The sequence below is a fragment of the Thalia democratica genome, chromosome 2 (genome assembly GCF_965202585.1).
Source record: "Thalia democratica chromosome 2, ktThaDemo2.hap1.1, whole genome shotgun sequence".
NCBI classification, from domain to species: Eukaryota; Metazoa; Chordata; class Thaliacea; order Salpida; family Salpidae; genus Thalia; species Thalia democratica.
Genome location: NC_139166.1, coordinates 75,074,038 through 75,098,782, shown reverse-complemented (window position 1 = coordinate 75,098,782; position 24,745 = coordinate 75,074,038). Strand labels below are relative to the sequence as shown.

The window sequence follows — 24,745 nt, the reverse complement described above, 5'->3', positions numbered from 1 at the left end:
ACATCTTATTATTTTAGAACTTTAAAAACTAGCAAACTAAAACAAAGATGATAAAGTTCATTTATAATGACTGCCTAAAAGTTTTACACCAAACTTATACTTACTTATGTATTATTACTGATATAAAAATATAATTTATTATTTTAATGGAAACTTATAAAATACTAAACAATAGTGTATTTACAACATTTTATCTTTAGTTTCAATTTGAACTAGTTATTTTAAACCTTGATAATCACTTAACTGTTTGTTGTTCAACAAACTTTTTAAGTATAAATTTAAATAATTATTTTTGCCCGGGCAAACTTAAGTGCATTTAATAATGAAAATTACATGTGGCTTAAACTACATTTATCTCTTCTTACAAGAAACTTGAAACAAAAACCTTTTACTGGTATAATATATATTTCCGAGATATTCTTCTTTATTTACTGTTATATTTATTTGAAAGAAAGAAAAACTTGAGTGTTAGCGTAGTTTATTTAATAGAAACAATTCCTTGAAAAACTCTAATCATTATCTTGTATGGTAAATCAGAACGTGAAATGAAAACGCAAGAAAAAGTTAAGTATAATAATTAAACAAAAATAAACAAAAACACGACAGATGAGCTTCACAAGACGACCTGAACCCAACAAAAATAATACTTTATTCTCACGCACACACACACAATCTAATGTACCACAATACACACACACTGACTACAATGAATTCCAAATTTTTTAACATAAACTTTTAAGGTCGTTGATTCGCTGTTTGAATATAGTTCAAATGTCTTTATAGTCTGCTCGATATTGTTTTAACGCTCGGTAGATGTCAATAGAGAAATAAAACATGTGAGAAACAACTTAAAGTTTGCATCTCTCAGCAAAGAAGGCCAACACACATGCGCGCGTCGAGAAAAATGTTCAAAAGCCATTTTTGACATTTAAACCAGAACACGTGTATTTTTTTCAATAACAATAAAAAGATATAAATGCTTAACAAGTTTACATACGAAATCGCGCGTATCACTGTATATGTAATTATGAGAGGGGAAAATAAACTACGCGACCGTGCGAGGTCGTCCCGTGCGCGTGACGTCACCAAGCCGGCATGACGTCACAACCGTTACATGGCGTACTTCTTGGTCCACTCCTTGGCCATCTTCACGTACTTTCCGTGGTCGCTCTTGAAGACGCGCGCGATCTCGGGCACCAGCGGGTCGTCGGGGTTGGGGTCGCACAGGAGCGAGCAGATGGACAGCAGAACTGTTGGAAAATTAAATTTGTGTAAAAAATTATTTTGGATAACAAAACACTGGAGTTGAAAAGAACTGTTGGAAAATATCAACTTGTGAACACTTTTGAGTTAAAAATTGTAAACACATCGCTCGGACCGAGCCTCTGACTCAATCGCAAAACGGTGAGCAGTGGTTAAAAAAATTTATCGCGTTTACAGCAAGGTTTTCTATCGCCCCCTTTGAGGTCAACTCGACAGCAAGGCTGTGCAGAAAAGCTAAGTTGAATTGGCTTCATGCAAACATTATGTGAACACAGAGTATTTTCAAGTTTAAAAAATTAAAGTTTAAATTTCAAGTTTAAAAAAAAGTACGCCTATATAAATATTTTTTCTGTTAATAACAAATGCAGGAATGTTTAAAAATTGAAGAAAACTAGGGGTAACACGATAATCCTAACTTAAAATATGTCTTATTTAGTTATCCAATTATTAACATTAAGACAGATGCAAACTATTTTATCTTATTTCGGTTTATGTCTCAAGAAGTGAAGTGTGTAAATTTTTAAATTTCCTTTTCATACCGACTTACTTATTTAACACTAAACTAATCTTATTTATTTAATTTTGTCACACTAAGTGAACTTAATTTCAATTCAGGTATTAAAAAAATTTGGTTTTGTACAGTAAACTGTTTTGAACAATGTTTTTTTTAACATTTGTTTAGGAGATAAAGGCCTTTGTTGTTTAAATAAATTTCAAATGCAGTTTGACTTAAAGTTTATAGACTATAAAACCAATTTTCAATACTTTAAAACAACCTAATTATACAACTTAGCATCTTAGAGAAAAATAATTACTTAATTTTTATCAAATGTCAAACTTAAAAGCTAGTTTCAAAGTCGTTTAACAACGCTGCACAAACAACGGTTGGAAAAACTTTAAACTGACCCTTGCTGATGGTGAGAGCCGGAGACCACTGGGATCTGAGAATGTCCAAGCAGATGCTGCCGTTCGAGTTGATGTTCGGGTGGTAGATCTTGGTGGTGAAGCTCACCTGCGTGAAAATTTACAATAAATTACAACAACGTAAAGTGTTATAAAAGCTCGGTGGCGAAGCGCACCTGTGTTGAAACAGTCGAAAATAAAAATAACATGAGTGATTATAAAAGTTTTATTACAAAAAAGGTATTTTTTTAATGTGCAACACAAGCGATCTGCTTTGTTATTAAGATTATATAATTGTTGTATACGTCAAGTGTTATTATCGTTATTTTTGTTACAAGCTTTCATCGCTAATTAAAAAATAAATTTCATGATTTAACACAACCAAAATTAAAAGTCGTCAGACTACCAACGTTTAAACACGCTTACTTGTGAACACGTTTTTCTTTATAGCTGATGTTTAAAGCAAATACGGCTTGTGTTTAATTAGTTTTAATTTGTTGACATTAGAACTAACTGAGCAACTCATTTTGAGCAAGTTAAATTTAATTTATAATTATGTAAAAATTTTTAAGTAATTGCACTAAATTTTAATGCCAAACTAGTTTGTCTGAAATTTAAGGTTTGTTACAGTCTTTTCTTATTGAATCTACTACAATGTTATTAAAAACACTTATGCTTAATTTCTTTAAGTATAAGATTTAAACAAAACTTCATTTAGGAAGCATCTCAATTCTCAAATTGCATAATAAGAAACAGCTTGTTATTTATTAAAGAACCAGGAGATAAAATAATACTCAATTAATAGAAACACTTCAAAATTTTTATTTACGCGTATGTTTTTGCAAAATTTATTTTATAAGCGGAAGTAAATGGTGAAAACTGCAGTTCCAGTTTTATTGATTAACTAACAGTAAAACGTTTGTCATGTTTTAATTTCAAACTTACTCGGATATTTCTTATTATGTCATTGATATACTCTGCGTTAAGTTATTATTTCAATTCATGGACTTGTAATTTTGTTCAGTGAAATACATACTGCATAACACTTTTTTTATTGCACATGTAAAATACAAAACTTGAGTTCAACTTTCAGGGAAGCATACTTGAAGGTCAGTCTAAGCTGAAAAAGGCTGAGTCAGAACTTTTTTTAAAGCTTTTTACAAATATTCTTTTCAATTATACCCTTATTTTGTCACCTTGTCACCTTACCAGAGACAGGGTTGCCACTTGTTTTTTCAAAAAAATTCCAGGTTTTCTAAATTTCTTCCAGGTTTTTAAAAGTACACATTTTTGGGTCAATTTTCAGTTTTAAGTTAATTTCTACGTAACAAACTGTGTTAAACAGTATAAAAATATTGAAAGATGCTGTCAAGTTATTTCAAATGTATTTTTTAATAAAAATTTTTTTTTTGATCATGACAAAAATATCTTATTTATATGATAGATTTTTTGTCAAATCGAAATTTTACTACTGAAAGTGTTAAAATTATTAAAAATTCCAGGTTTTTTTCAAAATTTCTCAAATTCCAGGTTTTTCAAGGTAAAGTGGCAACCCTGCAGAGATATTAAAAATTAATCAAAAAATGAAGTTAAAATAATTAAAATAACATGAGCAAAGCTTCTTTTTATTGCTGACTCAGATTTTTTCAGCTCAGACTGACCTTATAGTTTCCTACAGCAACTTTCAAAGCTTTCTTTAAAATTTATTATCGATAAGAGCACATTCAGCAAAAATAAATTACTTGATAAAAAAATGTATTTATAACTTCCATTGTTGATGCATAAATACTACTAATTCTTTTCTTTTTAGTACAATTAAACCTTTTAACTCTAATTATCTTTATAGTTTTGATTATCACAAATTGACCACTTGAAAATATTATACAATTGAAAAGTTTAAATACTTTACAAAATTATACAATCGAAAAATAAAACACTTTTTAAGAGCTTAAAACAAAAATCAAATTCATTGGAGAAAAAGGTAACTTAAATAAGTCATTATTTTTTCTTCAAGCGTAAACACGTTAAAATTGAGAACTTTTTTTTTCATCTTTACTTTTACATTAAAATGCATGATAAATTCGGTGCCTGTAAATTTTTTTTTTGTTTGAACTTGCAACAACAATACTGTTCAAAAATTATTTCATTGCTCACTAGCAACATTTTACGCACAGCAAAAACTTTAGGGCATTTTTGGAACGCTGGCTAAATCTATTGAGTACAGTAGTTAGAAAATAACAGCTTAACTTCAAATATAATGGAATGTACAATTTTGAATACATTTAAACTTAAGCTAAAACTTTACTGTGATTGTATAAAAATACCTTAACCAAATGTTTATTCAAAGTTAACTTTTAAAGCTATTCCTATAATATCCAGAGATAATAACACAATCATATTACCAACTTTAATGGGACAATACTTAATAAATATATATCACAAAATTTTATAGTAATCTTTTTTTACCCAAGAGAATAAATTGTTGCTAGCCTTTATAACTTATTTTAACACCATCTCAAACATATAAACATATGATAACATACCATACATAGTTTATCAATATTACATAACACACTATCTTTATGCCTATGAAATACAGTTCAACAACATAAGCTGAATCAATTTGAAAAAAACTGGGCCATTTGCATCAAAGTCTTACTATGATAGTTTTGGTAAAATAAACAAAACAAAATTATAACAATGCCAAGTAAAAGTAAAACTAAAAGCAGGGGTGATGTGACTGTTAAAACAGATCTAACCTTTAAAACTACTTTCAAAACAAAAATTTACTTTTAATCACTCATGCTAAATATTTTTCATTGGATTTTATTTAACACAGCCCACAAGCTAACAATTTTAGCTGGCGACATTCCCTACACTTTAGTTAAAAAATAAAGAAATAGTGAAATATAAAAAAAAATAACCTTGGGAGGCTTGAACGGGTAGTCAGTGGGGAAGTGAATTGTTAAGAAAAAGACACCCCCTTGAAATGGTGAATCGTTCTGTAAAAAAAAAACAATTATTATTTTTTATTTATTAAAATGCAATCAGATATTGAATTGCTTTAAGTTTTGTTATTTATTTTTTGAAAATCAAACATGTAGCCAAAATTTTAAACTTGCATAAAATAAAAATTCTGATTGCATCTACAAGCAGTAATACATTTGTTTTACTATTGTTTTTATAAACACATTTTTATGCAATAAAAAACTGAACTTACCGGCCCCATTATAGTAGCTTGCCAGTGAAAAACTGTAAAAATGTTAGGGTTACAACTATACAATTTTAGCTAGTTATATAAAAAAAACTACATTTAATTGGTTTTATATTACAAAGTTTTGCTTAATGTGACTTAAAATATAAAAATGTCATGATTTAAAAAAATACATTTTATTTTTTAAAAGTAATGTTACAAAACAACTTTTTCTTAATACTTAAATAAAGGTTTGTTTTCCTGAAAAAGTCACTGAAAAACGATAGCTGCTGCAATTGAGAGACAAAAACGCATAACTGAAATAATTCAATACAAAAAATTCGTTCATACGAAAAACATCGTTGCGTTTACACACCGCCACGAGCTTTTTCAACATTGTGCGTCAACTGCTAATTACAAGATGCAGTTTGTTAATCACAGAACTATGACACACTTCAGCTTGTTTTTTTATTTCAAAAGTAATATTTTTATCAAGTGCTTAAGATGTTTAAAAATTAAATAGTTAAAGTGAGAAACACGAGTATAAACAGCAGTGCGCTACATGAAACAAAAAATATCTATTTATAATGGCAAGACTAAAATTTAAAAATTTTATTCTTCATTTCATTTATAACATGCGTATAAAACATTCAAATATATATTTATAACTTTTACAAAAATTTCAAATGATAGTTCATCATGTGATTCAGTGAAACATAGTTCTCACCATAACGTACAATATGAATTATGCAGCTGTTTTCCAGGTTAACCAAAATTGTAAGAAAATGTTTGCCTTAACTTGAATTAATTAAATTTTTATAAAATACAAAAAGAAGCATTAATACTTGCACATTCAAAGCTGAAGTAAAGTGATAAAGCTTACCATGCTACTTTTTTAACCAAGTTGTAAGTTATACCATTTGAAAATATATAACTTTAAATTCAAAGAAATCCTTTTAGTCTTTATAAAAGTTTACCAAACCTTCAAATTGTAAATGTTACATTAGTTTCTACTACCAAGACTTGAAGAATTACATGCTTGCACATAGTTTTATGTTCTGTTTTTGCTATGTAAAGATTTTGAAAACTTCAAAAATACTCAGTAAATTTGGGACAAATGTAGGTAAATATTTTTGAGCGTTTAAGCAGTGCTGACCACAAAACAAAAGCTTCAACATTATTTTGTTGATAAGAAATTTGAAAAGTTAAAAAAAATTAAATTAAGATTAACTTAGTCTTAATTTCAATAACATGGTTGCCACTGATCAAGCTGAGAAAAATTTCCTGACTTTTCCTGACTTTTTACCAAAATTTTCCTGACTTTTTTCAACCAAACTCTTAAATTTAACTTATTCTAAAATACATAATCTAACACTTGAAACTATATAAAGCTTTCAGTCTAATTTAAATACAGGTTAAAAACAACAGTTTTTTGCTGAATTCTTTCATCAAACTTCCATTACATCACTTAAACCATCTGTGTATGATTGATGTATTTGCAATAAACAGCTCTACCAGCAAAATACTTGTATTATTACCTTAAAACACAGCTTGTCTGAAAAAAGGCACAATTTTTTAGCATTTCCTAGCATAAATGTTTCTAGATAAACAAATGACATATAAAGAACTTTCACAACTAAAATCTTAAATCAATAACAAATTTTTACAGTTGAAACCTTAAAACAATAAAGAACACAATTTTTTAGAATTTCCTAGCATAAATGTATCTAAATAAACGAAACGACATATAAGGAACTTTAACAATTAAAGCCTTAAATCAATAAGGAACTTTCACAACTCAAACCCTAAAACAATAACGAACTTTTACAGTTAAAACATTAAAACAATAAAGAACGTAATCAAATAATGTTTTATTTTAATGAATGTACTAAAATTTATTTGTTCTGTTTTTTATTAGCACTTCAACCTCTTCATCTGAACTGCATTCCGCTTCATTTTCTTGGCAATTAAAATCATTTGCCTCATTTTATTTAAATTGCTCTCATCTGCTGCCCCTACACTTGTTGAAGAGAATTTTTTCTCTAAATCAAGCCACAACTTGTGGGCTTCATTTCTTTTCTTTTGGCACTCATTTATTTTTACTTTCATTTATAAAATACTTCCTCTTATCAATTAGTATAAAATTTGTAACAAAAAAATATACTCTTATATACTTTAAAAACTTAAGTTACTCTACAAAAAATACAAATAAATTTAATCTTGGCACATACCTCTCTTATAACTTATTTTATAAATTTAAACAACTTTGAGAAAATTATAAAGAGGTAAAGTATACACATTAACTTGTTACATAAAATACTAAACTAACTGCTTAGTTATAAAGAACTCAATTATTTACTTAAACAAAAAACACTTTAATTCTAAAATTATGCTAGATAAACTTTTGTGTATACATCACAGTTTCACTATGGAAGTGTCCTTGCTACAGATCATCAATACTAAAAAGCTTATTAAATCTGCTTCTTCAAGTAGGGTACTTGTTCAATATGTTAATAAAAAATTTTTGCAGTTTTGTAAGGGATATTTTACTAATTAATACTAGATGAAGGCATTGGAAATAAAATTATGATTTTTGTAAATTTCTAAGAAAATTTTGGAGTTTTTTTCTGACTTAAAAGGACTTTTAATTAATTTTTACAAGGACTTTGGAAAACAAGGAATTTTGTAAATTTAAAATGACAAAATCTGACTTTTTTAAAATTTTATCAAATTTCCTGACTTTTTTTCAAAACCCCCCATTTTTTCCTGACTTTTTTGATTTTTTTAAATTTTTCCTGACTTTTCCTGATTTCCTGACTTTTCCTGACCGAGTAGCAACCCTGCAATAAGAACTTTTAGCAGTTTTTAACAGAAATAACTAACAAACTGATAAAATATTTGTTAGACATTGTATTAGACATATTCATAGCAATCAATAGATGATTATATTTTAAATTTTAAGAAATCTTCTGCTTAATTACAAGGTTTCTAAGAAACAAATCAACATTAAAAACATTTAACTTTTTTAAAAACATAACTATCATTTTTTAAACAACCGATCACCTACAATGATTACTTCTTTTTAAGTAGTAAAATGCATCATAAAAATTTCAACACTTAGCTTATTACAACCAGTGCAGTAAGTAAACCTAAAACTAACAAAAAACTGCATGAAAAACTAAATGTAACCCACTAACAAGTGTTACTACAAAAGATTACCTTATCAATCGATAGATTTGTTTGGCCAAATAAATAATAATAATAATAATAATAATAATAATAAAATAATAATAATAAAATAATAATAATAAAATAATAATAATAATAATAATAATAAAATAATAATAATAATAACAATAATAATAATAAAATTCAAACAAACAACTGACAGTCATCTCCAACAGGTCCGGCGCTGCACTGTGATGGCGGATCGCGATTGATGTCTGCCATTTCCTGTTCACAAATTTTAAATTTTAGTGAAAATTGTGAGTTTTAATTTTTTGTAGCTTGTAGAAAATTTATGAACAAAAAATAAAGAATTTTCGTTCATTTTATTTGTGTTATACTTGAGTGTGAATTAAGTTGTTATACATAAAGAGCAGAGTTTAATTTATCATATAACTACAACAACCTTTTGTATACGTTTCATAGCCATCTTGATTTTTTGTGAATGTATTAACTATTAAATAAGAAATGTATCTGTAAAAATTTGTAAGTTAAAAAAGCACTAGGAATTTTGAATTGCATTTGTTTTTATTATTTGTAAAAAAAAATATTATTCTCATTGGCTTAAAGCATCAATATGACTACTTTTATTATTTATAATTTTTTTTAAATAAAGACTCTTTTCTCAAACATTTTCAATTATAAATTTCCATACCTTAATTCTACTGGATTTAACTCTATCTCCATAAATAAAAGCATGAAATTTATTCTAGCATTTTATTTGTTTATACAAAAGACTATATAGATTTCAATATTAAGCTTACAAAATAAAGATATTACAATTTTGTGAGTTCTTATACTTAGATTCAAATGTTTAAGCATAAGTAAATAATATAATATCTTATTTTTTCTTAGATTTAAAACCTTTAAGTTTAACCTGTATATTTAGACTATTTTAATTGCAAAATAAATTAGTGAAGTAAACCTTGACCCTAATTAACCATATTTCTAAACAAACTTAAATTGTTACCAATCGTATCTGTTTACACTTGCTAACGCATGTGAATGGTTTATTTATATATTTAGTTACAGTAAAATGTGTAACCAACCATTAGTTGTAAAATACTTGGAGTAAATAAAACCAACTAATTAACTAACTAGTGCAGTTTTAAATGTAATATTTACATTAAAAACAACGGCTCAAATTGCTTTTAACTTCCACTATTACAACGGTTATAAAGTTTGCTTTTTAAATTACATACTGTAATAACTTTCTATAAGTAAGTTGTTTAAATATACCTTTACATAACTTCAAAGTTAAGTTTTTGGTTTCAAGTTTTAAATTGATATGATAGATTATTCATGTCAAATCAAAACTTTACCACTGAGCATGTAAAAATCTTTTTAATTCCAGGTCTTTTAAGTTTTTTTATAATTTCTCAAATTCCAGGTTTTTCCAGGATTCGAGGTTTTGTGGCAATCCTGATTATTTTTTTAGGTTTGTCAAAGTTCAGGATGAATTTGCCAACTTGGGTTAGTTTTAATCTAGAGTGCAAAACACTGGCTTATTTTTGACTTTTATTTTTGATAATTAAGGTTTTTGTTATTATTTTAATAACTTTAGGCATATAAGCTAGATTAACAGCAACTTTATTCAGTTTTAGGCTCTCTTTTTTTTAATTTTCTCGATAACTCAAGCTAGCTTGAAGTAACACTTTTGGTCTATCAGGCTAGTTTTAAGGTCACAAAATAAACATGTTCTTTGTGGAAACAATTAGAATTCTGTTTACAACAAAAAAAATTCAAGTAAAACTTTAACTTTCAAAAGTGTAACTTTCAAAACAAACTGAACTCTTTCACTTGATGGTTTTAATTTTTTTTAATGCACATAAACTCTTAAAAGTTGTTTTTTTAACACAGTATTTTTTTTAGTCAAGCTTTGAAAATTTACATTCTTATTATTTTAAGCTTTTATATAAAAAAAAAAGTAAATTTCAAATACAAACTGAAAAAAAAAGTAAGACATGTCCAGCTTCCACACAAAACCTATTACTATTAGCTAGAATAAACACTAAGGTTTTAATTCAAAAACTTACAACACATGATAACATTTTAAAACTATTAAAGTTATATTTTTTGCTTAATTTATTAAGGCATATTTTAATTGACTTTTAAGTGCATAGGAAGTAAATCACTTTTTCAGCTATTTGATCTTATTTTGTTGAGTCTTGACTTAGCTACAAGTTGCTTTTTACAGATTTTAAATGTCAAAATAATTTTTGATGTATAGCTGACCAAAGTCAGAGACCACAAACAGTTCCTTATGGGAGACACAAACTAAAAAGGCAAAAAATGTCTATTTTACTTAAATCTATTTTCTCCTAAGTTTTTCAAGATAAATACCTCAAACTTTCAGAAAATGTTCCTTGCAATGTTTAAAAACTTATTTTGTAACAAAATTCAAAAAAACTAAAATCTAAAATTTATAAAACAAAATTAAACAATTTTTTTTTGAACACATAACTTTGGTTATTTAATTACGACAGATTTTTATAAATAATACAAGAAACATTCTTAAAAGTTTGAGGTATTTATCTTAAAAAACGCAGGAGAAGATATTTTTTTAGTGAAATAGTGTTTTTTTTTTGCCTTTTTAGATTGCGCCTCCCATAAATAACCTTTTGTAGTCTCTGACTTTGACCAGCTATATTTTTTGAATTATTTTGATTTTTTTAAATCTGTAAAATGCAATTAGTAGCTTAGTTAAAACTCAACAAAATAAGATGAAGTGGTGAAAAATGTAATTTTTCTTCCCCAATACCCTCAAATCTCCTATAAAATTGCTGTGTATACTTGTATGCAAAACTTCTTACAAAATTGATTATATCTTTCAGAATAAATGTTCTTATGCTATATAAAAAATTATGTTCTACTCATAACTCATGTTTTTATATATGGACTAATCACCTGGACTCAGTATCTAACATTTTTATATTTATCTATAAATATTCATATTCTATGATATTTTTGTATTTTATTCATAAAATAGTGATGTAAAGACTACTTTTAAAGATTTGTTAAAATAATATTTTTTAAATTGGCTGTCAAGGTTGCTGCTTTTTGAGACAAAAATCAAGTCTAAGTAACTGAAAAGTAGCCTGAGTGTGATGCAACCCCATTACTTATATACCAAAAAATTATTCAAATATACAATCTAATCACTTATCGAAAAAGACAAGTTGATGATTTTTTAATTACTTTATTGTAGCAAGTTATAAAATTTTACAAACATTGATTTAAACATGAAACTATTTCATAAAAACTGGAAGAAAAGGGATAAAACATATGCTACTAGGTTTTTACAAACTACAAATTTTTGACTTATTTAACTTATCTTATATCAAATAAGTATATAGTGCTCTTTTACCATACTTTATTGTTTAAAAAATGTATACTTACAATAAGGTTTAAAATAAAAAAGCAAGAAAAATCCAAAAATTAGTCTAAGTTTATAATATATTTTTTTAATTTGTTTTAGGCAAAAACTAAAAACTTTACTGCTATTAAGCTTGAAATCTATAATAATAATAACATAAAGGACTTATTATATACAAGAAAATACATATTTTTTGAATTGCTCACTGGTTTTAATAAAGTAAAATTAGCCTGAGTCTTAAAGAAAAAATATAGACCAGCATGGAATTTAAAAAATAATAATCAGCCTTAAGTCAGTCTCAGTTTTTGAAATTAACTAAAAAATGTTTAACTATACTAGTTTTTCTAAAACTTTTAAGTTGTTGAGTATGTGACGGCGCTGTGAAAAAAATGTTTTAATTTTGTTCTCAAAAAAAAAGAAGTACAAGATATTATAAAACTCAATAATTATATACTGTATGTAAATATACTTTATGTAGCAAAAAATAAATAAAAAATACTAGTTTCCTTATAATTTTAGTGTATGCATACTGAAGTGTTTTGTTTGATAAATAAGGAAAATTGTGAAAAATTTACTTGCAGCCTAAAACTAAACATGTTTCCGTGTATGTTATTTCTAGTAATAGAAAAAAAATTATATTAACACAAAAACCTGCTTACTAAAACCAAATGACAATATTTTCTAAAATTAAAATTAAGAATTACTGTTATATGAAAGCTATAATCATGAGATTTCAAAAAACTTTTTATACAACCAAAACAGTCTAATAACCAAAAGTTATTATCAGTTAAAAATATCTAGGACTTTAAGATTTGTTAATTTTGATGCTTTGACTACAAGCTACATATATTTTGATACCTAAATTTTTTTTTGAAAAATGGTTGGTTGCTGGTTTCAATTTTACAACAATCAATGTTTCTGTTTCTTATGTAGATTGTGACTTGTCTGTCAGCACAACACAATTTGTGATACATTACCAAATATGATTTATAAAAACTACAAAATGATCTGTTGTATTACAGTAGACTGTTGTTTTTTTTTTGTAAATGGAAATTAAAAACTAGTTCAGAAACTTTAAAATAAATCTTCATCACTTTCTATTGTAGCAATTAAGGAAATATTTAGTTGACAACAAAACTTAAATGTATTTTAAGGAACTATGTAATATATATGCCTTTAAACTTTATAAACTAATTATTTTTAGGCAAAACTATTTAGTCTAAATAATTATTCCTTAATGCCTATAAAGCTTATTAATTGTACCAAACTTATAATAATTATTCAAGCTTCCTTATAGTTAAAAACCTCTAAAAACTTGTTTTAAACAATTGGTATGCAATTAACGTTTGAAACCTAAAATATTTAAAATACAAAATAAAATTAATATAAAAATAATAATGAAATTTAACAAAAACAGATAAATAAAGCTATAAAAGATGGGTTTAAAGTTATTAACGTTTGTTTTTTTGCTGAGCATTTTAAAAACATCCAAAAGTATTCAACAATATTTACTTCTAGAAGTACCAGTCTAAATAAAAAATAATTTGAATATTCAAAAGGAAGACTACTCTCCTATGGCTAGTACAACGCTACATAAATTAGAGAAATGAAAAAAAAATACAGAACATGTTTATTCTTAGAGCAAATTTGTCACTATTTAAAGCAAAATAACCAGCTAAATCTCCAAAAACCAGCATAATACTAACTTTTTAACCAAGTTGAAAGAAAAACCATTAAAAAGTAACTATTTTCTATATAAAATCTAAATTAGGAAAAATTTCGATTTTAACATAGATTTATCTTATAATCAAAAAAATTATTAATCAAAAATACTTACAAGACCGTAGAGTAAGTGAAGCCCTTTATATATATACTCACTTTGGCTATTATAGGGGTGTAGGACTATTTAAATTTTGGAATTTGAGTTGTCTGTCATGTAACCATATTATATAAAGCTTAAATTTTGAAACATAAGTCAGTTTTAGCAAATAATTTAAGTTTTATGATTTAACATTTTTCTTTAATGGTTCTGATATTAACTTATGGATTAACTATTTGTGATAAATATTTTATAGAAAAAGTTTCATGAGTTTTTTTATTTAAGCAATTTAAAACTTGTCTCAGTTAAATTGAGTTTTCAAAATTCTTAGCCATTTCAAGTCTATAGTAATTTAAAGTTAAATGTTTTATACAATTTTAAGGGGCGTAAATGACTTATTTTACAATTTGATTTAATTTTGTTGAGTTTTTTAATTTAATTGCAAGTTGCAACATCTTTTAAAATCAAAATAATTCCTGAGTCATAGCCAGGTCTACAATAGGTTCCTTATGAAAGGCGCAAACTAAAAAGGCAATATAAGACTATTTCACTAAAAATCCACCTACTCTAACGTTTTTGAGTTAATTTCATCAAACTTTAAGAAAATGTTTTTTGCTATATTTATAAAATTCTGTTGCAACAAAATTTTTAAAACTGCGCAACTTTTTGTAGTCTCCAAAGTTGATTGACTATGTATAAGGCAATATAAGATCAAGTTGCAAAAAGTGTTTTACCCCTCTTGCCCTTAAATATACAAAGGCTCTTACATAATAAAACCAAAAATGATGAATTAACAAGAAATTTTATTAAAAATAATTTAAGCTGACAATCTGTGCATAGGACCTATACTTTACTTATTTACTGTGCACAAGTTTTTTGAAGTAGAGAGCTCTCAACTAAAGATTTTGTTTATTTACTTTTAAAGATTATTCAAGGGCATAGGGGGTAAACTTTTTTTTTTCAATTTGTTCTTATTACAAACTATTATACAGGGTTGCCACTTGTTTTTTCAATTTTTTTAACAAGTTTTCCAAATTTCTTCCAGGTTTCTTAAAGTACACATTTTTGGGTTTATTTTTAGTTTTAAGTTAATTTCTATTAAAGAAACTGTGTTAAATAGTATAAAAATATTAAAAAGATACTGTTATATTACTTTAAATTTTTTTTTTAATAATAAAAATTTTTGATGATGACAAAAAATCTTAATTATATGATAAAAATTATAAATTAAAAAATTTATATAAAAAAAACAAAAAATTGTTTTTTTTGTTTATTTTATATTGATAAATATTTTTATTTTTAAACTTTTTTAAATTTTGTTCCGACAAAATTTTACAAACATTGCAAGGAACATTTCCTGAAAATTTTAGGTAGTAATTTCAAAAAATTTGGAGAAGATAGATTTTTAGTGATTTCTAGTTATTTGTGGTTTTAGTTTGTGCCTTCTATAAGGATCCTATTGTTACCTCCGACTTTGACCGGCTATATCTAAAAAAATATTTTGATTTTTTTAAATCTGTAAAAACATTTTGTAGCTTAGAAAAACTATATAAAATAAGATTAAATTTCAAAAAAAAAGTGTTTTACTCCCCAAAAAAAAAAGTTTGTTGTTTGTTTATGACTTATTCAAATTTAACTTTTCAAAATATAAATTTAAGCGTTTGTTAATAAAAGATCCTAGCAAAACAAGTTCAGCGGAACATAATAATAAAAAATTAAACAGTATCTGTATCAGTGTACTTCCTTTATTTTCATAGCTCAGTTGAAGTGTGTTGACTCTTTTAACACACAGAAACATATGTCAGTATAATAAACAGGGTTGCCACTTGTTTTTTCAAATTCTTTTCCAGGTTTTTCAATTTTCTTTTAGGTTTTTAAAAGTACACATTTTTGGGTCTATTTTTAGTTCTAAGTTAATTTTTGTATAAGAAACTGTGTTGAATAGTATAAAAACATTGAAAAAGTACTGTTAAGTTACTTTAAATGTGTTTTGAATTTTTTTTTTTTGATGATGACAAAAATCTTATTTATATGAAAGATTATTTGGTTCAAATAAAATTTTACTACTGAAAATGTTGAAATTATTAAAAATTCCAGGTTTTTCTTGGTTTTTTTTTCAAAATTTCTCAAATTCCAGGTTTTTCCAGGTTACTTTTGCCTAAATTGTCAAATTCCAGGTTTTTCCAGGTAAAGTGGCAACCCTGAATAAAAGAAGGATGCTGTATAATTTGTTTTTATCATTTTTCAAATTATTTTTTAAATCACGTTTTTTTTTTTTCTATAATAGTGATAATGCAGAGAAAACCAGGGTAAGTGGTAAGCCTGAGAAACTAATACTTAAACAGAAATCATTTGAGCATTCACAATAAGTGGTCAGTTAGAAGACAATAAGTGGTCACTTATTTATTTTTTGATCTAATTTGTACTTTCAATACTTCTGCTTTTCTATTTAACTTATTACCTTGTGTATTTAGTTGTGGTTATCTATAATCTTTAAAGCAAAATTGATTTATTCTACGCTCACTATAGACTGTAATTTTTAGATCAGTGTTTAAAAATAGTTGATTTTAACTTTTATGAAAGTTTACAGTTAAAATATAACTATAAACAGTATTATCAAATTCTAAAAATATTTGAACTTAAGTTTTCAAACTAGCCCACTGGTTTTTAGAAACCTCTCCCAGATTTTCTTATTTCTTCCAGATTTTTGAATGAAGCAGGTTTTTAGTTTTTTGTAGATAATGAAATTCAAGGTAAAAAAATTGTGTTTAGTACTGTAAATAGTACAGAGTTACTGAAAAGATGTCATTTTTGATAAGTTTTAAAATTCAAGAATCTTAAATAAATATACATTGTGTTTATATCAGCTATTTGTTATCTAATCTAAGTTTTATAATCTCTTCAAAATTCCAGGTTTTTAATTTATTTTAGTTTATATTTCAAGTTTTTTTTTAACTATCAAACTTAGGTTATTTTTGTTAAATTTTAAATCCAGGTTGTTTCAGATTAAATGGCAGGCCTGATTACAATGCTATCTATTTTATCCTTTAAAACACATGGATTTTCTCTAATTTCCTTTGAGAAAGTATTGGGTAGATTAGCTCTCAGCTTTTATTTGAATTTCCTATTTGAGTACTATAAGGGAGAGTTACCACTATATTGAAATTCTTAAATATTCTTTATCAGAAAATTATCAGAGAAAATTGATAGGGTGTCATCAACTTAATTTTTCTTAGATAATCTTTATTGGTAAAAAATATCAATCTTACTTTTCCCTCTAAACTAATTCGTTGTTTGAAGGCCTATTAATAACCTTAAAACATTCCTGGACTTCATGTTGTGTTTTAAGTTGTAAATATTTTTTAGATTTGCCATATTAAGAGGCAAAATAAAACTAGCTGAGTCACCCTGAGCAAATTAAATATTTAAGCCGAATTTTTGCATTTTTGAAAAATAAAATTTCAGATAATATGCATTTGATACATATTTTTGTACACAGGTAAATTTTTGAGCTAAAAACTTATTAAGATATGTGTAAAACCAGTTTTATTTTCTTTATTAGTTATAAACAAGTTTTATATGTTACCCAACAATAAACTTGACAATAAACTGTTTTTTATCATTAACAAGTTTAAACTATTTTATTAACCTTATATTTGGCTGTAATTTACTGTGCATGAATCTTATAAGATCTTGAGAACCTCTGATTTAGACTTACATTAAATTAATACTGTATTTACAAATTATTAGAACTAAGACTGTGAAAGAATGATTTAAACTTCATAATAACAAAAAGTTATATAAAATACACTAGCAACACTTAGTTGAGCCTCCAAAAAAGCAGAAATTTTTGCATTTCTTAAATTTCTAATATTAAATTTAAGAACATGAGTTAAAATTGAATATCAAAATATTTAAAAAATAATAAAGAAACGTTTTAAACAGAGTCCAAAAGTTTTTGAGAAAATTCTTCCAGGTTCAAGTTTAAGGTAAAAAACAGTGTTTTATAGTATAACAACATTGAAAATATACTATTAAACTATTTAATATTTATTATTATTATTGCAAATTTATTGTCCATATTATGGACCTAGGCATCAAAACCTAGGCTAAGGTTTTTTTAGCGTAAATTTATAGTTAAAATAGACCTCAAATAAAAAATAAATTCAGTTTGATGTTGGTGCAACATAATTCTTGGTAATTACCAAATTTTTTTCTTATTTTAGGATTTTTAGTGATTTTTGTTCAAAATTCCACATTTTTCCTGGTTTTGTTCAAAGTTTTTCAAATTCTAGGTTTTTCCAGGATTATAGCTTTTTTGGCAACCATGAAAACAAAGACTCAATCCTAACTTTCTCAAAACACCAAAAAACCTGAGTCAGCTGCTGAAGACTTTCAAAATTTCAAACTAACCTGAGCTACATCAAGCTGTCCTGAATTGGCTTAGTTAAGAGAAACTTGAAAAGAACTTAACCCTGTAATTATCAATATAATAGTTAAAAAATTTAACATAACCCCAAATTATAATAATATTTTAAACCAAAAGACTTGCTTGAGATTAAAAAATTATTTAAACTAAATTTAGTTTTACAAAAAACATTCAAACTGGCTGGTTGGCCTTAGTTGTTGAAAATTTAAAATAAGTCATTAACAGGGTCCAACTTTGTATGTACCAACCAACACTTAACAACTGTTATCTAATTTCTTTGTTGAAAAATATACAAAAATTCCTACATAGTGGTTACTCTTTTATATGTAGTGATCAAATACAGATTCTAATAAGAAACCAAAATGTTTATGGTGAATAATGACAACTTAAAAAAATGAAAAAGTTATTTAATGAATTATTTAGTTAAACTGAAGGATAACTTAATTAATACTGTTTTAGAAACTGTAGGGCAGTTGAAATTTGGTTCTAAAAACAGACAATATTATAGTTCATAAAATAAGTATATTAAAACATCAGCAGTGCACAAAATGTTGAATTAACTAAGAGATAACAATATTGGAAAATAAAAATAGCTTTTAACTATCACTAGAAACATCAGGCTTCCAGGATTCAGGTATGAAATTATAAACTTGGTAGAAAACTTTTTACAGTGTTCTATGTAATCACAAAACTTGTAAATTTACATGAAGTTAATTGAAGTTTTGAATAGTATTTAGTTCAATGGCATTCAACAACTAATAAGCAGATACAGTTACTGAACTTTTAAATTCACCCTTTAAATGCTTGGGACTTAGTTCTTGTTTAACTAAAACTATTGCATCAGTTTTTGTCAGTGACTAAAAATTCAAAAGCAACTCAGCAAACAAAGTTTTAAAAACTTCCACACAAGCACTACTTCTATATTTGGTAAAGAGAGTTGCATAAATTTGAAGTGCTTGAAGACAAAACTGATTCTGTTATTACAGATAAATTTATTTATAATTTGATATAATGGCAGTTTTTATCTAGAGTTTTCATTGATGTTCAATTACAGCTCTTGTTTTAGAAAGTTTTGCACTTACTGTTTTTAGAAACCACTTAAAATAATCTTCAATTAAAGTTTTCATTTAACTTTCTTAACGATTTCTTAAATTTCTTAATAAAATATCTACTTTTTTTAAGTTTCTAATTTTTATCTTATAGAATATTAGTTCTTTGTTTTAGTAACTTTACATATTGGTTTGTTTCAAAGCATGGGTCGGCACTCGGCAGCCTTTTAAAAGTAACGGGCCGAATTTATTTTTCAAATTATTTCGGTGAGAAATGATTTTATAACTATAAAAAAGAATTACATCAACAATATGTATTTAAAAGGGTGACATGACTATTCAAATTTGGTCAATCTAAATTCCGACAATTCAAACTCCGACAATACAAACCAGAAAATTCAAATTCTGACAATCCAAATTCCAACAACTCAATTTACGATAATTCAAATCCAGATATTTCGTATTCGACAATTAAAAATTCGATGACTAAAATCCAACAATTAAAAAAAAACAATTTATAGTATAGCGTTTTTGGTTGTTTCGATTAAAGTTTTGACGGCATTAGTTTTTTTTTTTTTTATTAGCTGAAAGAATAGTATTTTACTCAAAAGTAAATTCAAAATTTGTTAAGAGTAAGATTACGTTTAATTGATAGTTGATACTAAGATTCGACTTTTATTGTAAAGTATCTATAACAAATTTAAATAGTAATCTTTCTTTCTTACTTTGAACAACATAAAAATTTTATAAAGAAATACTGTTTAAATTTGTTATTATCATATATTTTCTAATTTAAAAAATGCGCTATAAGGTTTGGTCTAAGGACCTAGTGTAAAAAAAAAATTTTTGATTATCGAGAAATACACCACATGCTTTTACAATTTATTACAGACTAGTGTAATTTTTTTTTTAATTTTAGATATCGAAAAAAATAACGATATAAATAACTAAAGTTATCAAAAATTAACTAAATAGCATATTTAATTAAAAAGTTCAAAATGTACTTGAGAACTTGTTTAGTAACATAAGAATAAAAATATTATCAGCCTAAAACTTCAAGATATAAAATTAAACAAAAGTATAAGAAAAACAAAAGTATAAGAAAAACAAAAGTGCTCAAAACTAAAGAATATACAAAAAGCTTGAAATCTAGTTAGTAAATATTTAATGTTTGATTTATTTTTATTTATTGTATAAATCAAACTGCACAATATATTAGAAAGTGGTTACTACTGCTGCTACTAAAAAGTATAGATTTTAATGCCAAGCTTTTTGTATACTCTTTAGCTTTGTTATCCTTTATAAAAATTAAGTCTTATAAAACTAAGCTTAAATAAACTGATATGGCAATTCTTTTTTATGTCAAAATTATAAAGATATTTTGTAAATATTTCTAAACTAAGACTATTTTTTATAATATCATTTTACTTTTGACAAACAATTGTTATTTTTATGCAAAATTATATAAAAAGTAAAAAGATTTAAGCAAAACTTTATTATAAAAAGTCTAAAATTATCATTTTATAATAAAATTTAGTATTTTTTTTATGTCACTTTGTGGAATAGTAGTTATCAGAACTTGAATTTTCAGAGTTTAAATTTTAGAAATTTTAATTGTCAGTTTTCAAAATACACAACATTTACTTTGTCGATTCTGAATTTTCGGATTTTGAGTTGTCGGAAGTCCAATTGTCGAATTTTATATTCTATGAGTATGAGTTGTCCGAATTTGAATGAGTGTGATCAAAAATTTGAATGTTCGTATTTGAGGTGTCCAAATTTGAATTGTCGGAATTTTAAATGTCGGAATATGAATTATCGGAATTTGATAATTTTAATAGGATTATCAATGATTTTAAATTGTCGGAGTTTGAGTTGTCCGAATGTGAGTTGTCGAGTTTGGATTGTTGGAAATTTGAGTTATTGGAATTTGGATTGTGCGAGTTTGAATTATTTAAGTTGTCGGAAATTTGAATTGTCGGAGTTTGAGTTGTCCGAATGTGAATAGTCGTAGTTTGAGTTGTTAGAATTTAAATAGTGCACCCATTTAAAATATCTTTCAAAAAGAATTTTTTCTAATATTACGTTTAATTATCTGTTAATTATTTAAATTGATGTATTTTAAATTTCTTAAACGACCTAAAGAATAAAAAAAATACTATTAAAAAATTTGTAAAGTTTTTTATTAGTTTAACAAAAACAGCTTACATTGTAAACCGCTTAACTAAGATAGAAACTCATTCACTTTTATATGTCATAAGCATTGTGAGTAGTACAACTAGTTTTACTAATGTGTTTATCAATTAAAGTTTTTTTATTGTTTTTAAACAAGTTTGTTAAACAAATATATGTGTAAAAAAATCTTTAATAATTTTTTACGCCTTTTATTCTTCTGATGATTAAAACACAACAGTTTACAATAAAATCAGAATTCAAAAATCATTAGAAATTAGTTGGCCCAAACTGAGATATTTTAAATCTATCAGTTACAAATTATTCTTTTATGGTTTTTTACATTGTCTATTTGTTTTACAACTAAGTGCAAGATTATAAAAATTTTAAAACGACTTGACTCAATTTTTTTGACTGCTCTAAAAGTATCAACTATGATTTAAATAATTATTGATATAAGTATTGATATAAGTATCAACTATAATTTAATTAAATATTGATATCATTTTTAAACTATTTTTGTAATAAAAACTTAAGTAAGCTCTAAACATTATTATATTTAGTGTCGATATAATTTGTAAAGATATTTCCATTATAAATTTTAAGAAGTTTTCTACTTCAAACATAAAAAGAATTTCTGATAATATATAAAGGTTAAAACTTTTTTTTAAAGAAAATTTTTGTTAGTTCTACAACTTTAAAGAAATGAAAATGTATAAAAAACTATTTCCAAAGCTTATAAGAGTAAATGATTAAAAAATCGTAACATTTTAAATTGTATCACTACTTGCAATGCAGTTTATAAATTTTCTACAATATAAAATATATAGTGGTAGGTAAAAAATATTGGTTAAAATTAAGTCTTTATTTTACAAAAAAGATGCGCCTACTCTCACTTATAAGTTATAACTTATTGAAAATGTTAAACAATACATGACTGCGATGCAATTTCGTTGCAGCTACTATAAATTATATTGGTTCAAGCTTATATTTTTTTGTAAAGAAATTAAAAATTTCCATAGATGTTTCAACAAGATAATATTTAGTCAAAACTGTTCATCTCTATATTTTTTACTATCAAATCTAATGATGCTTTAAAGTTCTTAGACATGAAATTTTTTTTTTAGTATAATGATACCATGGAGTTTTTTTTTTTGGTTTTATCGGTTTTGGATACTATAACATGAGTCGTGTTGAAACCTTTAGGTGTTTCCCCTAACAGTTGCTGAGCTAGCAAAATAAAAAGTATTTTTTATGATTTTTTATTTATAGTTTTTAAAAACTTATTTTTTTGATTACTTTTAAATATGTTTGAGTAAGGTGGGTTAGGGATAAAGGTACAAATAAAGAAAAAATAAGAAAAAAAAGCTTTAATTTTTTTTTGTTTTAGCAAATATTAGGGAAACACCTTAACGTTTCAATCCGAACCCGTGCTACACTGGGTAACACAATTACCAATTGCGAATTTAAACGAGATACACAGTGTTTTTTTTTTAAAGCAGGACAAGTTTCAAGTTTTATTTTATTTTATCGTTATATTGAACAAAAACCTAATTCAAATATTTTAACTTCCAGTTTAGAAATTAAGACCTGGTAGTAAAAAAAACCTTCTTTTTAACAAATTATGTTTAAAAAGTCTACTTGGTAATAAATTTTCAAACTTTTGAATTTTCAAGCTAGTTTCTCAATAACTTTTGCTTGACAACAGTCTTAGTGATGACAGAAGGTAAGAAGACTACTCTGGTAAGTTAATTTATTTGCTACAACGTACCATGTTAAACAATAAGGATTTAAGTTTATTGTTGTTACATATTATTTTAGGTTTTTTAAAGTTTTTTTGAGATTTTTGTTAAATTATATGTCACCATGGACATAACTAAAGATAAAATTAGTTTTTTTGTAATAAAATGTGTAAGTAAAATTACATTTAAGCTATAGTATAGTAAGAAAAAATTTGACAAAGTAATTAAATTAACAATTACTCTAAATTTGATAATGGAAATATTTGAAAGTTGTTGTCCTTTAAGAAATACTTAACAAAAGCTGTTAATTTTATTTAAGGAGTTTTTATTTATTTATTTTAGTAGTTTGTAATAACAAATTTATTAATATTTAAACCGCAATTTTTTAAAACTTTTTGTTTTGAAAGTCATAAAATGTCATTGGCTGTTGAGATTTTTAATTCTGGTTGACATGTTAAATATTAGTTTTACATATATTTTAATACTTAATTGTTATTTAGTTTAGGTCTTTAAACAACTGAAATTTTTTAAAGTTCACTTAACACTTTGAGCATAGCACAAAAGTTTCTCAGTTTGTATATAAAAAGGGTGTATAGAAAATTTCTTACAGTTGATCTTTGACTTAGCTAGCAGTAGCTTTTGACCTTGAATAAAAACTCAAACAAACCATACATATAGTGTATAAACTTAGGAAGCTAAGTAGTTCCTTGTGAAAGGACCAGATATTAATAAAGGCAAAAAAGACTTAAAAATGTATTATTTAAAATATTTTTCTCCAATAATTTTAAATATATTATTATCAAACTTTTCAATCTGGTCTAAGCTTAATATTAAACAATCCTATTGTAGGATTAAAAGAAGTAGTAAAAATATTTTTTTTTTAAAGTTATCAAGAAAGTATGATTGATTTTAAACTTAGACCATTATGTGCTTGTTTTTAAACTTAAAAAATATCACTGTTGTATATTTTTTTATAATGCAAAGATAAAAGTTTTAGATTAGTTGCTTAAGAAATGAAGATTATATTAGTAAGTTTTTAAAGTTTTGAAAAAAATTAGAGATTTTTTTTTCTTAATTTTATTTTATGTTTTGGAAAATTCAATTCAACTGACTACAACTCCAAATTTAATAAAGTTTCTATGTCTATAAAACAACTTTGTATAATATAGTTTGAGCTTTCAAATCAGTATTTTAATAGTAGGTTTATTAAATTTTAATAAAACTTTTACTACCCTTATGTGCATCAATTTTAAGATAGTTAAACATTTATACAATTTTAAGATAGTTAAACATTTAAACACAAATTACATTTTCTTACATGTATTTTCATTCAATCAAAAACTTTAAAATGAATTTCTATGATTATAAATTACAGAAACTAAGTATTATCTGTTATACAGATTAGATTCTTATACATATTGTTCTGTTATTAATATCAACTGATGTAGAAAAGCAAAATTGTAGTTTTAAGCAGGATTGCCTAAGTTTGTTATAACTTAAAACTGATTCTTAATTATTTGTTTGGTGATTATATCACAAAAATATGTCATTTAAGCATCTTAGTTTTTTGAGTT

General features: G+C 25.3%; 1 protein-coding gene across 1 annotated transcript; it reads right to left on the bottom strand.

The window, feature by feature from the left end:
- Positions 1-461: 461 nt before the first annotated feature.
- LOC145829668 (ubiquitin-conjugating enzyme E2 D4) lies at positions 462-9,071 on the bottom strand. Its single transcript, XM_082937522.1, has 6 exons — positions 8,991-9,071; positions 8,749-8,812; positions 5,387-5,418; positions 5,091-5,168; positions 2,170-2,275; positions 462-1,250 (listed from the first exon to the last, which is right to left on the bottom strand). Exons 1-6 carry the CDS (start codon positions 9,012-9,014, stop codon positions 1,111-1,113), a joined length of 444 nt encoding a protein of 147 aa, XP_082793648.1. The 5' UTR covers positions 9,015-9,071; the 3' UTR covers positions 462-1,110.
- Positions 9,072-24,745: the final 15,674 nt, after the last annotated feature.

Bases quoted from the DNA above. Each gene is read 5' to 3' on its own strand.
- LOC145829668 (XM_082937522.1), bottom strand. From the start codon at position 9,014: ATGGCTATGAAACGTATACAAAAG. The intron at 2,276-5,090 runs GTTATTTTTTTT...ATTTTCACGCAG, and splicing joins ACCCGTTCAAGCCTCCCAAG to GTGAGCTTCACCACCAAGAT. The intron at 1,251-2,169 runs GTCAGTTTAAAG...ATTTTCCAACAG, and splicing joins GGCTCTCACCATCAGCAAGG to TTCTGCTGTCCATCTGCTCG.